Genomic DNA, 15,893 nt, shown 5'->3' on the forward strand with positions numbered 1-15,893 from the left:
GGGCTAGATCGTAAATAGTGCCAACTCGGTGGGGCTGAGCCCTACCGAGTTGTGTGTATTGTTACTAAAATGGAATATTGGTTTGATATATTTAGCTGGAATATGATCCGTTATACGTATTGCTTGCTTGTTCTAGTTAGCTCGTGCCAGTCCTGTCCACCCATTGATAGGCATGAACAGCCAAGTTGGCAATTTAGGTACTATTGGAGATTCTTGAACCTTGTTCGATCTTCGTGATATGCACTACGGGAACACCTCTTTGTCGCGAGGCTATCTAGTGGGCAGAACTTCTCAGGGACACAACGGCAAGAGACTGCATATACCACGATAGCAATACAGCTATGCGCCTTCTGGACCTTACAATAAATTCCCGTTTGAACGATGAAAACTTTTTGCTGTTCGACCTTCCAACGTATTTGCATTTCAGGTTAAATCAGCAACGAGCAGAGAGATCATGGATCAACTACAGATCTAACAATCGGTTGTGTAGAACGCCAAAATACGTTGTCTAGTCTTCGCAGATACACCTTCACTACAATTCGCAGCAATTACTTTCCGACCTTCGGTAAGGATGAGAAACAGAAGCACCAGGGATATGGTAGCTCGAACCCAATGCCAATGCCGGGTTTTAGGTCTCAGACCTAGCGGGTTGATGACAAACGAAGCCTTGTAAAAATTGTCGCGCCATCACTTGGTTCTCCGTCCGACACTAATACCGCACAGTAAGCCCTGAGACAACCATTCCAAATGAATCTAGCTAACTATATAATGTCCTTCCCTGTGTCCATCTCCAGTCTGCCGAGCCGCTGCGGCTTCAGGTCTAGTCTTGGTTTAAGTTACAATTTTGGTAACAGGAAGGGACCATTTGGTCTGGGTAGCTGAAGGTTGGTGCATTCATGGAGCGAATGACACAACCAGCATCTTGTGCTGGATGGCATGCTTACCTTGCGCCCCCTACTTTGAAGAAGACTTAGTCTCATATGGGTGTGGCGAACTCCTAATCCAACTTATCTCAGACCCACGGCAAAGCATCTTTGTTAACTGCTGTGGTGCCTGCAGATCTGGAGGTATATGAGAAAGTTGGTGTGCACCGATCAAAGGAAGGTAGCATGATCCGCGAGGAAGTCTATAGAGAGGACAGTTCAACGGAAGCAAAGAAGCCTCTATTCGTCAAGTCATGCGCATACAAAGCCCACAGAGTTAAGAACCGAGTAAAAAGCGTTCATGGCGTGTACCGAATCACTCTTGATGAGTATTTAGAGATATATCAGGAGAGAGAAAACTCAGAACCCAGAAAGCTACATGAACTGGTTATATATGCCATAAATTCATCGATATTATCCTCTTCGCCTCAGTTATATACGGAAGTCGCATGCCTGATCTTACAATTACAGAAACTGACAGAGCACATCAACATGACAACAATGTTGAGTTCTTTGAAAACAAAGTCGCCAATATCTGCAGCACAAACGCTAGCTTCAGAAAGCTTTTGGTGTAGGCGTAGCATTGATATCAATCGACCAAAAGGTCCTCATCAGACTTTACTGGCGTTACTGTTTCTCAAGACAAACAGACTTCTTATCTTGATCACCAAGAGAAATCATTATTTTATCCAATAGGAACCTAAATCAACGAATCAAAACATAATAAGGTAGAATTTTTCCTCCAGCATAAAGATCTTATCCACCCGCCAGGATCTCGGGTCGTTAGAAAAGTACTTGACACATTGACAAATAGTATGTCCTTGTTGCAACACGTGCTCAGCTTGAAGATGTGTACAGCGAGTCGCTGGGCTAATATAGACGACAAATTGAGAGTCTCTTTGGAGATGGTGGCCACGAAGACATAGATAAGGACGGCTGATGGTGGCAGCGATCCTCGATTTCTCTATTCTTCACTAATCAAATCTTCGACCTAGATATTGTAAGATGCTCATTATTCATTTAACGGTGGTTTGGTATTCTCTCTTAACAAGAACAGCGCAAAAATGGCAGATTATCATTTGTTACCAATTGCGACAAGCGATGCTGAGGGTCTGTAACCTTGGCCAGTTATGATTGCTACACTCTGCATCCTCGGGAGGTCACGGATAGTCATTCTAACCGTATCCAATGCAACTAGGGATTGTTTTGGCTTACTGATAGCCATAGCAAGGTGAGGCAAAATGAAAAAATAGAAGGCGACAGCCTCGACGACGTTGAGCAGACACCATTTGACGACCAATTTGTTGATGTCTTCCAGAGCCCCACAAATCAAAAGGCCAAACAGCTTCTGAAGAGGGTTGGAGCAGTCAGAATATAAAGTTATTCGGTTTTTGTTGTAATTGCCGGAACTCCGGGTTGAAGTGGCTTCGTCGCCGGCAGTCCTGCCGGCACCCGGGCTGCCCACGTGACGGGCAGACTGATTGACGGCTATAAGCTTAACAGCCACTTCCTCCAGCACTCCTGCTAAAACTTACTCCATAGACATCAGAAACACATGAAAAAAACCAGTTTTCCCCTTTAGTTATCCCATTTTACGGGTATCCTGTGATACCAACAGGTTTTGCCACCTCGAGAACCACAGTCTCCGTCGCGCCAAAATCTTACGTTGATATCACTCATAGGTCTCAAGCAAGCGTAGAAGGAACAGAGGCTAAAATTATCATTTCTTTCACGTATCTTGCGGGTAGTGGAAGTCTTGTTCAGGTGGTGAACCTGGCGAGTACGATCAATGACGTGGCGGCTTGGCAAGTGAGTGAACAAGTTATTTCAGACAAGAAGCGGGATCCGGTCCGGGTTTATAAGCCTTGGATATCAGCAACTTAAGCATTTACTTCAAATTCAAATGTATCATCTCTTTGTAGCACACTGTTTTAAGACGCATGCAGACGCCGCGCAGACACTCTAAGCCCGACCCAATCTTATAGCAAAATCCGGCGCCAGGCGTGGATGCTCACAACATTCGATGAGGGGGACAATGTCACGGTGAGGAAATCAGCTGATGATAGCAACATTGTAGAAAACTTCTTCAGGCTCGAGATTGTATCCTGCTTTCCTTTGTGGCGTAACCGACATACTCAGCCCAGAACCGTGCCCGCATATGAGAAGCTGAATCCTGGTGAAATGGAACACATGACGATTGCGGCCTCAAGTGTTGAGGTACACAGCCAAACACTGAGTTCCGATCACTTAGACGCCCTTTCAAAGCCCCTCTGGTCTTTGCAGTCTTTGAGCTGGGAAGAACACTCGCAACGCAACAACTACGTATATGACCTGTATGGAAGAATTTCAGTCACATAGACACAATGGGCGGCACCGTTGAACGTCACCCTTTGACCTTGTCTATCGATAGATATATAGGAATTGTATGGAAGATGGATTACAAAACGTACGATTTAATTGTCTGGATCGAATGATACTTCAATGAGACTCTAGACTGATTACGCGCTAGGTCTATGACGAACTTGGTCGTGAGGTGGAAGTATTAAGTCGCAAAAGGGTGATACCGTATATCGGATTCGACGAAAGGTTTTCGGCCGCCAAGGTGCCTTCACTAGAAAGCATGTTTCAATATTCGATGCTAAGTCTCGAAAATTTCAGGACTATTCAAAAATAGTCATTAGTCAAGGCTCAAAACCAGCGCATTGCCATTGATAAGTTTGTTGTAAACACGCTTACTAGCGAAGAGAAATTTGGCAATTTGGGATTGACAAGAGGCAAAACGTCGAGAGAAAAAATGACCTGTATCTAACAGTTGAAGGAGAAGAACATTGTGCTCTCCGTCAAGGCCTCGACCAAGTCCACTTTGCGGGGCGTGGGTCACAGTCCTGCCATGAGGACGACCTTAGTAGGCGTTACTAATTGCAAGGGGCACCTATGTAGAAGAAAAAGATTGCAGAAGAAACCCCTAAAAGTGATGTAGGAAAATGACTATAACGGTTGTAGAGCCTGCTAGGAAACTGTAATAAAGAAAGCAGTCGTTAACCGCCTTAGAGGCAGAGGGTATTGGCAGACATCAAAATATGTCCAAAGATGCTCTTAAACACACTCCGACTATGATTTGCAACAGCCAGAACTCCGGGTAGAAGTGGCTCCGTCTCCGGCAGACCTGCCGGTACCCGGGCTTCCTAAGCTATGTGTAGTCTGACAGACGGACATGAGTTCTGCGACTATTTCCTCTAGCACTTCTGCTTGATCTTCATATCAGGCATAATGATAGACACTAGCTTTCTACTTAAGAGATTATATTACTATACTGGTACCTCTGTGATCCCAATAAGCATAATGAGAGCCTCATGAATGAATAGAATATAACGAATCACTTAAAACTAGCGACTCGTAACTACGATACCTACTGAAGCAAGATCCAGCAATATTTCGAATTTGATAATAGAAATTAACGAGCACCTTTCTTTTTAAGAGCGAATAATGCAGGAGACAGAGGAGGAAAACTGCTCCTAAGTCAGAAAAAGTAGCATAGTTTATGTATCGGAAAACACAGTGATAGTATTTCTTCCAAACCAATTCTACTAGGTAATCAACTAAACCTAACACTGTTATCTTAACTGTAAAGCCTCAAGCTCATTCAGACTTTGGACCAACTTCGATGAATCGTCAACATTCAAGTTATTTCGTATAACAGTCATAACATGGCTGATGCTTAGATCCTCACCAAGGGCGAGGGCGTAGCCATATGCTGTCCGGGTGAAGTTACGGATGTCCCGTCCATTCGTCTCGATCTGCCCCAATAGCTGGAACGTCTCTTCAGACCACTGAGAGTATTCATTGTGGTTCCGGGGTCTCTGCGTAGCTCGTGTTATGTGCTGGCGCCAGATGTTGGTCCGCTCTGAAGATTGAAGGGGGTAGTAGCGAAGAGAAACGTGAATACGGTTGTAAAAGGCATTGTCAAAGTCGTCAAAGCGATTTGTAGTGAGAAAGAGCATTCCGTCATAATACTCAATAAGACGAAGGAAAACTAGTGATACTGATCAGTCCTGGTGACAAAATGTAGGCATTAAGTCAACAAAAGGTGAGATTTCTGTCTAGCAGACAGCAAAGAGCAACTAACCGGCTACGACAGCGTTTCTTTCTAGCTCTGCTGTTGTTCTCTTTGTCATGAGAACATCCGCCTCGTCTAGTAGCACTACAGCCCCCCAACGAAGTCCCAGACGGAAGATTTCAGTCAGTTGCTTTTCTATAATTTCCACATTTGTACTGAGTTCACCTGTTGACACATGGTACAAGGGGCGATGAGTGCTTTCTGCCACGCTTTCTGCGTTTTCAAAAGTTAGTTGTTGATTCCGGTTTAATCAGGTATTAGTTAGCAGACCGATACATACCTGCTGTTAAAGTTTTTCCAAGCCCAGGAGGGCCGTGGAGAAGGAAAACTAGGCCTTTCCCTTTACCCTCAATGATATCTTCATAAGACTCCAGGTGAAAATCATCCTTATCCAATCCAAACCCCTGAACGAGGCTTTTCACTAATCTTTTCTTCTCTTCTGGAAGTTGAAGTGATAAGAAAGGGTCTTCTTTCCAAGTAATCTCCTCGAGTCCAGAAATGTAGATACGAAATGCCCAGACTTTGTGCTTAAGTAGAAAAGCAATCAATGTCGGAGGACACATCAGATAATCGTTGTCCGTGAATTGGTCACCGTCCCAAACCATATTGCGTTTCCTTGTTTCTTCTCTATACTTCTGAGCAATTTGTTCTGCGTCAAGATCAGAGTCAGAGCTCGAGTCTATGATAGAAACTAATGGGATATCGTCGTCATGCGTTGGTTCAAACGTGACTTCATTGTCGTGGATATCTGACCCATGAGGAGAGTACCCTAGGTATTCTTTTAATGACGGCGCCATGAGGTCAAAATTCTCGAATAAACTTCTAATTTCCTTTTCAGCCTTCCTATCAATAATGACTCTTTGACTAGTCTTAGATTACTCGTTAGCTTTTGCGCGGACAGCCATGAGAAGGAACTACAACTTACTGCCAGATTCCTGCTTGATTGGTCCTTATTACTGGTAATTTCACCTAAAAACCTGGCATTGCTGGTAGCAGTAAGGGCGATGGGTCCATTATAATGCATGAATCTGTGAGACGCTATAGAAAGCGCACAGTACTTCTTGCCTCGGGCAATGAGCCTACATCTAATCTCATGCTGCTCTTGTGTCGACAAGAATCTCATGGGAAGGAGCTTGAGGTTCATGATAGTAATGTCAACGACCTCTTTTAACCTTGACCCGAAATACTCGGTCTCTTCAGTTATGCCAAATTTCGTTCCGTTGTAGACCGATCTGACATAGCTTAGTTTATGTGTTGACCTGAGTCGGCCAATCTCTTCGGCAGATGTGTTACGAGCAGGTCAGGGCAACCAACTGTGGCACAAAGCAAAAGCTTCGGTAATGATGACTCCGGCATCATTATCCCCTGTTCTGCACTATATAGCTACGCCGGCCAGGCACCAACTGGTTGGGCCGTAACACCATGTCTCCCCTCTAAGAGGCATGTCCCTATGCCGAGGACCAATCGGACATATCGCGGGTATAAGCAGGGAAACTCCAGGCTAGTAGGGAACCAATCTACATAATTGCCTGCCCACGGTCGGGCGTCGCAGGGACCAGGGAGGACTGGCGACGTATGGGATTTGAACCCACAACCCTCTACGCGGGGTGGAGTCATCATTGTGTTACGAGCAGGTCAGGGCAACCAACTGTGGCACAAAGCAAAAGCTTCGGTAATGATGACTCCGGCATCATTATCCCCTGTTCTGCACTATATAGCTACGCCGGCTAGGCACCAACTGGTTGGGCCGTAACAAGATGACGCTTCAATTGAAGTGGAAAATACACAATCTTCGTCGACGTATTCAGTTCCTGTCTAAGAACCTAAGTTACCCCGAATATATACCTATTCGTGGGGCCGAAACAGAGTAAGACACGGAGATTGTTATACATAACTATACTAAATGAATCCTATTCCCAACGCAAGACTTGAATCCACTTCACACAAGAAGATTTTGTTTCAGTGACGGAATAAACGCCAGTATCCCACAGAAGAAAGAGACTATAACAGCCACAACCCCAAGGCTGGCATCTCTCCAGCCACTATCCACAAGATACAGCCGACTGAAGGATCCACGGTGTTGAGGACAATGCAAGAAAAGATTTTACGCTTCATCAATGCGCATCAGTCATACACACCGCCAGACCTTGGGGAGACCCTAATTGACCTACCCAAAATTGACGATCTGTCTCGATATGGAATATCAGAGACGCAAAAAGGGCAGCTATAGCAGCTTGAGACAGAACGACTCATGAGCGCCGTGAAGACAAGTGACGGTCTTAAAGCTTTTCGTCTCAAGGTCAAAGATAATTAGCCAGCGAACAAATCATATTTCGAACATTTATCAGTACTTGCCGACCAGCTATTGTATATCATAAGTATTTGCAACTTCGACAATCAGATTTTGTTATATGAGCAAAGGGAAGATCTATTCAACCGGGAAACTTGTCTCAGAGCGAAACAAATGATATTACACCGGTATGATCCTCAAAGACTAAGCGAGCAAACCAGGAAGCACGACAGCAGTTTGGTAATAACGAGAGACCAAAGCCGCGCATTCCACTGCGCATTAATTGACTATGTAACTGCTGTGGCAGCCCGTTACGCATGTTACACCAACCCAAACGAGTACTGGCACACGAGTGCATTGGCCGGATTAGCAAAATGCGCTGTTAAATTGAAATATCTGATGATAGACCCCGAACACTTTGCACATTTAAGTCTCGACTATGCAGAGGATGTTATGGCTGTAAATCAGGCACGCCATGCTTTAGGTCTAGACGAGGAAACACCTTTCGACACCATTGCTGCTGACACCAGCGGCCGAGACAACTTTCACAAGTTTTATATAAAAACCATCGAGAACCTCCTCCTCGAAGACGAACTAACTACCAATAGATACTTTGCCGAAGTATTAGTGTCATCTAAATGGAGTCTAGATAGTATAAGTGCTATCTTTGAGGATTTGAAGGGCAGCATGCTGTCTGGGTACTCTGTTGACGCCTTCGATATTTGTTCTATTGTATTTAAAGTAGGCTGGAATGACATGCCAACTCTGCTTTGTTAGGATAGAAATGGTGAAATCAGAGGCTCTGCCGCACGAAGCCATTTGCGAACTCTTTATGAGATGTACCGCATAATTCGTCAGGTTGCACGCACACTTGCAGCCGAGCAGACCAACGAGTCACACAATACCGCAATGGCATCGCCACAGGAGTCAAGTGTCCCCACAGGCGCACATCTTGTTCTGACCATGCAAGATGCTGAACCGAGGACCGAAGGTAACATTGGTGGCTTCGAATCGGCCGATGATATTCAGCATCTTAACCTTCATACACTTGCTGACGTCGTGTCTGTTATGGTTCCCCTGTTGTGCACCCAAAATGAGGCTTTAACGCTCATGAGCATGGCTTCTGGATGCATAGCAAGGTTTTCCACGATTTCAAGCTCTATCGACATGAGTTGATTGCCAGTTGTCAAATTCTCGGCATTCGCACCCTTACGTACATTGGCATACGAGCAGGTCCAGACAAGTATTCAAGACGTCGATTTTCGACCAGTATCGCGCTGTCTGTTGGCGCAAAATCGTTTATACACGTGGAAACACCCTTACGGCAGTACGGAAAACCCTACGTCGACGAGAGCTTGGGCCGAGAACCTAATTGAGTCACGGCGTCAGCTACTGAAAGAAGCTGAAACGAAGACGCAAAATCTCGATCGCGCTGTATGCAGCTGGGTCATCGAAGAGAAGACGATTATTGTGATGCGTAGGGTTTTTGTTGTGAAAACTATGATGCTCTGTGGGGTCCTCGTTGTTGGTGGCATCTTGGCTGGCACCTTACTCGGAGAACGCTTGGAAGGCGTAGACCCTTTTAACATCACCATGTTTGCCTGGGTTCTGGCTGGTTTTATCATCTTGCTTGCGAAGAGTCTCTATGTTGGGGAATGGCCGTGGCGCGACTTCCTGCGAGGTCGCGTTCCCTGTCGTAGTGTATCCGAGTTGCAAATGGTCACAGGCGTAGATGCGCAGGATATCATGGAGTACCTCTTAGCGAAAGAGTCGTATACCATACTCGACACAAAAGGTCCGTTCAACCGTCTCTTCTCTCGCCGCTACGATGACGGCTTTTCTATAGATGTTAAGATGGAACTGCGCACACTTGTTGCTAGCGGCATAATCGTGATCAAGGTGGCTACGAACATGGGACCAGGTCTTGTGTGCCTTGACGTCCGCAGAGGTGCGTATGGCCGCAGTGTCATCCAACACTACGATAGTCCCGAGAAAGACGAGCATGTTTTAGGGTGCTTTGAATTCCCGGAAGCTTTTGAAGACAACGAGGAGATTCCCCTTCAGACATTATCAGAATCGATGACTTGGACATGGATATTAGGTGTTTATCACCGCCCTTATAAGAAGTTTAGATAGGTTTACTTATTATTACTTGTTAAACCCTAACTCTTTGTTACTAGAGAAATTATCTAATTCAGCTATGAAAGAATTCTTCAATAATTTGAGCATGTATATAAAGTCGGTTTAGACAGAGTCTAGTGTCTAACTTTAGTATAAACCAAGGTAATACTAAGCCTTATCCCGTTGAGTGCGACTCTACACATGTTCACTAAGAGCGCAGTAAAGCCACAGTAGGCTTTCTGCTTATTATTGTCATCACGCATAAAGATGTTTCTTCACATCGTTTTCTAGCTTAATTCTGTCTTCTTTCACCGGACAGCGTCAAACGGAAACCTCTTCGGGGGTATTTGTAGCTTCTTTGCCAACCCCAAAGTCTAGGTGGACTGCACTCATGTCCGGCGGATTACTATTGCTGCGTTAGACCTTTCAGAATTATCTTTCCATGCCCTGGATACCTCCTGGCGATGACAATGAAAAGTTTCATCCGCAAGTTCACGACGGGCATATCCATTGTCGAAGATTCTTTTGCCAACTATACTTCAGACAGCTGGTGATTAAGGTTGCTAACGGGACGCGGCTCGACTGCTACGAGTAAGACATCTGTCACGAACATTTCCATTCGGTTCGTCATAAGAGTTACTAATGTCTAATACAGCTACCTTTGAATATATCACATCACTGATAGTATTCTCAGCGACTACTGGGTAATGAATGAGTATGACTTACGGCCTGTGTCGGGAAGTGAGTACACTAGCCCAAACCTCCGCCCTCTGACGATCCGCTAAGAAACCACCTATAGGATATTGCTCTATGATATACGTCTTTTCGCGAGAACCTAAAGAAGTCTCTAAAACCGCATAGGTATCTATGTAATATTTCAGCAGGCAGGTCTTACTGCGTCGCACTGGCATCTCCTATACCAGACAGGTGAGTCTTGCCAATGATGACAATGAACATTATGTATGCAACATACTCTTATTCTTAACTCCTACAAATCTATCGATGACAAACCAGTGTGCTTACAAAAGTTCACCGTTACAGCTCCCATACTAATCACAGAACCATACAGTCCCCACGTAGCCAGCCAGAAAGTCGACTGCACAGTGAAGGTGCTGCAAAATCAGACATTTCGTGCCCCGCGACCTCGGCCCGAACGACCTCATCATCGTTCAATTCTTTCCTTTCAACCCCCCCGTCAAGAGCGTTGGCACAGACATGGTTATCATCGACGCCAACGGTGTCCTCGTCCTGGACTTTTGCTCCCAGAACCCCGCCGTCAATACGTATTGTACGGGTCTCCAGGCCGTCTTCCATGTCTTCATCGGTCTTAAGGCTGCTGACACGCCTTAGTCTGGTTCTAAAACGGCGGGGTTGCCGGTGCGGGCGCAGAACGCCGAGCTCCGTGCAAGAGGGAATGATTGGGAAGTGCGTTAGCTCTTCTCTCGTTCAGTCTGGCGACGGGTACTGGGGGATCTTTTAGGCCAGGTGCATTGCGTTGGATAACGATTATGTATGCAACCCTGCGGTTAACACAGGCTGTTCCAGGCACCTGGCGAATGTATGTTTTTCTTTGAATTGGCGTAAGTCTGGAGAATCATGGTATAAACGATTTGCTTCTATACTAACAAGTAAACTTGTATGAATGTCGGGTTATTCTTATAAAATCTGTCTATAGGTAGAGGAAGTCTAACGAGTCCGTCAGCATTGCTGCCAGTAAATTAAACTGTACATCTCAGAGAAGAATAGCATTTCGAACCCTGCAGGGCGCTTCGTTTATTGAAGAGTACGTACCGCAGTCTGCTTTTCCAATTCTCCTAGGAAACAAGTCCTAATACTCCACAAACCGATTCTCAAACAATGCCCAACTCGATATGCTGCCTTTTCGACACAAAGGGTCGTTCAAACCATGACTCGAGGTCGTCCTTCTATGTTCCTAAACCATATTTCACTATGGGCCTCGCCGGATCATCGCCCAGCAGGCCTCCCAATCTCACCGCTGACGATGGAATATAGGGGTTCACGCCATTGTTGTAAATAAATCCCCGCAACTCATCCTCTAGCCCGATGACGTGCTCTCCTAAATGAGGTTCACCGAGGACACAATCTCGAATAAGCAACCGAGATCTTGCGATACGATCCTTCCAGCCTAAATAGTCGCAGATTTAGAAGAGCAGCTCTCTATAGTTGCCATTGTTCTTCAAAGACATAAGAAACCTGAGTTATATAGAGCGTATGGTCTGCATCAGAACGATGAGAAAATCTAGCAAGTCCTGTTGCTTGACAACTTAGGGTTAACAAGGAAGCGCGACAGCCCAAAGTGCGCCAGGTTCATCGACGCCTCAACGGGAAGAAATTATTTGAAAGCGGTCTATCCATAAGGCTTGGGGGCTGCGGCTCCATTTCCAGGCTGGCATTTTCGTCAGTCTCTAAGCCGAAATGTTGCAAATCGACCTCCAACATCTGCTTCAGGCGTCCATTGCGGAAGGCTAGGTAGTTGTTGTCGTCTACCCCGCATACCATGAGGTTAAGCTTAAGTGTGGTAAAGCCTGGCTTCTTGATCACGGTGGCAAGGTGGTCGTACTCTACGCATTATTCTGGTGCATGGAAGATGCCGCATGTGAGCCCCGATTGAATCTGGTTGTCGTCGGAAATAAGCTCTGTGATTTTGGAGAGTGCGGCCCCCGTTGAGCGAGGATGCGGACGACATGGTGGAACCCGCGCCATTTATCTTTATCTTCCTCGCTTTCCAACCTCTCGTACCCGGCGCCTTCCTGGTGATGTCAAGGGATCCTTTTCAGGTTGGGAATATACCCTTCTTTAAGGCAATTTATTAGTATACAAAGTCTTAGTCGAAATAGACATAAGCAACTTAATCCAATCTGAAGCATCTGTTATTGTGCGTTTCGTACCGACTTAACCACCAGCAAAGGTTTATCTTCCAAGTGTTCGTCCCCGTTAAGTCTAGTTTACAAGATATGCGTCTGTATATAATATATATACCGACAATCGCCTTTATATTAAATGATTTTGAAATCCTACTGCATTATCATAAATGTACACAAGGTGTTTGCTGAGAAATGTCAATCGGAGACAGGTTATTATTGTTCATTAGCCCCCTTGCCTTTCTAGGTAGACAATGCTGGAAAATGTTAAGTTATGCGACGCGAGACAAAGAGGCGTTTTGCACCTTCTGTCTAAAAAACATATGTAGACAAAAACAGTGTTTCAGGCTTGTAGCCTTACATTAATTCTAACAAAACGTGGTGTAAGGTTTAAGTAATATATACTGCACTGTTAAAAATCTTAATGCGTAGAGCGTTATTAGGAGTACAATGCTACAACTCTTCTAAAAATGCTCTACCCTAAATTTTTTTTGCCTTAAGTAAAAGACACTCTTCCTGTCACAGACACGTGATATCTCACGTGCCTGCCGGACCCGTATAAGAGACACCCGTGATAGCCTCACAGTTAGGATCATTAATCAAGGAGAGACATATTTACCTGATACCTACGTTTACACACTTATCATTTTTATTGCCTTGTGACCGTTTGTTTGACTTCTGTACTATTCTGTTTATATCTTTGTTCTTATCACGGTTCCGACTTCTGCCTGTTGTGGCTTCGTGATAACAAGAACTGTAATACTTACTATAGTATTACTAATAAGTGTTACGGTCAGCTATCCGACAGTAGGGTCTGCTAACAGAAGCTGGGGATTGACACTAGTAAACAGTATTGTCGTATCGTAAATCTGGTTCGTAGGTTGTAGGCTGTATCGTAGATCGGTAGTCAGAGGCTAAGGTGATCAGTCTTAGACTCAACAAGTTATTCGCAGTGAAGGTAAGCTGAAAGTATCCTGAGGATGAATACAAAGTTGATTGCTGAAGAGCTATGGAAGTCTGACTATGAGTCGAGCTCAGGTCATACTATATACAAGTCCGAACAGTACCCTTTGTTTGTTTTACCGTTCCTGATCCTGACGGGGTCCGTTCCTCGTTCATACGGATCCCGTATATGCTAAGGACGGACTCCGTATTCTTGGCGTACGGATCTAATCTCTTATCTTATCGTCACGTGACTTGCACCATAGTTCTTCCGTTTCCGAGTGAATCCCTGTTGTTCCTGTGATTCTGCAGTACAAGAAAACATCAACAACAGCGAGAACGAAATTTTTGAAAACAGCATCAAATTGATCAAACCACGCCCGCTCGCGCTCTCAGAGGTCACTTTGGGCATAATGTCATCCTCGGCATTGATTCTGCTCCCAAAGAGCCTGCTCGTGGCCGCGGGCGGGCTCTGACCACGAAAAATTCGAGAGCAAGCCACAAAGTATGACACGTCAATAGACAACACCATCGACACCACCGCGGTTGAGTCACGGGCTATCACGTGAGCACAACGACCAAGCCCAAACAAACATCAACACCACAGCCACCGATAGGTTATGGGTCGCCTATCACCCCCGACAAAGTTTGCAACGTCCCGCGACAACAACGACGACAAGCCCGACAGAACGGTATCACCTCCTGCATAGAGAAAGCACCAGACACCAGGCATGCTACGATCGATGCCACAAAATACTACAGTTTGCAGACAGATTGGTCCCCTGTCGCCCCCTCCGCGAAGAAGGATTGTCGCCCCTTCAACGTATGACAATGTCTGCGGAATCTGTGTACGAGCTCTCATACTTAGTAATCGGACGAATCGAAGCGGTTGGAGCATTGTGTTTTGCGGATTGAGTCCGACTCCAGGCGGTGGATGGAGGTGGTGGTCGAAAGATGGAAACATAGAGCCACATAGGAACCCAGCATGAGGCAACAAAAAGATTTACAGATTCAACTGAGATATAGCATATGCGAGTCTGAGAGGATGCGGACAAGATAAAGAGACGAAGCTGAGGGCTGGGGGAGACTATAGGTATACAGAACCAGACATGGTGCCTAGCACCAACAGAACCGAAGTAGGAGGACGCGAAAGAAGGATTCTAGAAGGCAACACCAAGCGAGAGAGCAGGCAGGAGGACAACAATCTTCAACAGAGGGCATAAACACACAAGAATAGATAGCATAGTGGGAGCTTGGGGACAGCTGGTCCTGATCCAACAACAGGGCGAAGTGGGGCGTCGCGGTTTATCGTCGATGCTTCGGCTGTCTGCCAAACCCCGCTTTCCGGGCATAGCTGCTAGCATAAGAGCGGCTTCATAACCGTGTAGGAATCAATCAATCAATCAATCAATCAATCTGCAGTACAAATGAAAAACATCAATAACAGCGAGAACGAAATTTTGGAAATCGGAGCAAAAACGGCCCTAAATACGCGTGCTCGCGGCCACAGAGCCCCTTCGATGCAATGCCATCCTCGGCCTTGATTCTACGTCCCAAAGGGGCCCAAGATGGCCGCAGAGCACGCCCCGACTACAATGAAAAACTTGAGAGCAAGCCGCAAAATACGACATATCAATAGACAACACTGTTACCACCCACAGGCAAGCCACAAGCCGCTACACGAAGCACTAAGACTGCGCCCAAACAATCAACTTCAACACAACAGCCGCCGACAGGTTTTGGGTCACCTGTCACCCCCCCGACAAAGTTTGCAACGTCCCACAACGACGAAGATGAGTCCGACAGAACAGTATCACCTTCCGCACGGAGAAAGCACCAGGCATTAGGCATGCTACGATCGATGCCACACAATACTACAGACCACAGACAGACTGGTCCCCTGTCGCCCCTTTTGCGAAGAAGGATTGGTGTCCCTTCAACGCGCGACAATGTCTGCGGAATCTGTGCGGGAGCTCTCATACCCAGTAATCGAACATGTCGGAGTCAGTGGAGCATTGTGCTTCGTGGAAGACCCTTGGGCCAATGTGGTGGAGGGCAATAGTGGTCAACAGGCAAGAAACAAGAGGCCACATAGGAACCCGGCAGGAGGCAACAAAGAATTTACAGATGCAACTGAGAAAACGGCATATCAAGTCCGGAGGATACGGACAAAACAAAGAGACAAAGCTGAGCGCTGGGGGAGACTGTAGGTACAAAGAACCAGATACGGTGCTACCAGCACCAACTGAACCGAAGCAGGAGGACGCAAAACAAGCATTCTAGAGAGCAACACAAAAGCGAGAAAGCAGACAGGAGAGCAACACACTTCTTCAACAGAGGGCACAAACACACAGAATAGAGAACATAGTGGGGAGCTTGGGGATAGCTGGCCCTGATGCAACATCAGGGCGAAGTGGGGCGTCGCTGTTCATTGTCGACGCTTCGGCTACCTGCCAAACCCCGCTTTCCGGGCATAGCTGCTGGCATAAGAGCGGCTTCATAACCGAGTAGGAATAAATCAATCAATCAATCAATCTGCAGTACAAATGTCCTGTTACAGCCGCCCGACGTCCAAGTGGGTCGTTCAGCTGTTATCCTTGTTTACGGTCGTAACCCTA

General features: G+C 46.0%; 4 protein-coding genes across 4 annotated transcripts; 2 read left to right on the forward strand and 2 right to left on the reverse strand.

The window, feature by feature from the left end:
• Positions 1-4,537: 4,537 nt before the first annotated feature.
• Positions 4,538-5,603, reverse strand: CTRU02_215729 (AAA family ATPase; the record flags this gene model as incomplete). Its single annotated transcript, XM_036733176.2, has 3 exons — positions 4,538-4,956; positions 5,050-5,253; positions 5,321-5,603. The coding sequence occupies 3 exons, from the start codon at positions 5,601-5,603 to the stop codon at positions 4,538-4,540; spliced, it is 906 nt and encodes a 301-aa protein (XP_036575124.2).
• A 3,200-nt stretch (positions 5,604-8,803) lies between these two features.
• Positions 8,804-9,466, forward strand: CTRU02_215730 (uncharacterized protein; the record flags this gene model as incomplete). Its single annotated transcript, XM_036733177.1, has 1 exon — positions 8,804-9,466. One exon carries the CDS (start codon positions 8,804-8,806, stop codon positions 9,464-9,466), a length of 663 nt encoding a protein of 220 aa, XP_036575125.1.
• Positions 9,467-10,391: 925 nt separating this feature from the next.
• On the forward strand, positions 10,392-10,801 carry CTRU02_215731 (uncharacterized protein; the record flags this gene model as incomplete). Its single annotated transcript, XM_036733179.1, has 2 exons — positions 10,392-10,411; positions 10,576-10,801. The coding sequence occupies 2 exons, from the start codon at positions 10,392-10,394 to the stop codon at positions 10,799-10,801; spliced, it is 246 nt and encodes an 81-aa protein (XP_036575127.1).
• A 3,069-nt stretch (positions 10,802-13,870) lies between these two features.
• Positions 13,871-14,239, reverse strand: CTRU02_215732 (uncharacterized protein; the record flags this gene model as incomplete). Its single annotated transcript, XM_036733180.1, has 1 exon — positions 13,871-14,239. One exon carries the CDS (start codon positions 14,237-14,239, stop codon positions 13,871-13,873), a length of 369 nt encoding a protein of 122 aa, XP_036575128.1.
• Positions 14,240-15,893: the final 1,654 nt, after the last annotated feature.

The sequence above is a fragment of the Colletotrichum truncatum genome, assembly GCF_014235925.2.
Source record: "Colletotrichum truncatum strain CMES1059 chromosome Unknown Contig_0018, whole genome shotgun sequence".
In the NCBI taxonomy this organism is placed as follows: Eukaryota; Fungi; Ascomycota; class Sordariomycetes; order Glomerellales; family Glomerellaceae; genus Colletotrichum; species Colletotrichum truncatum.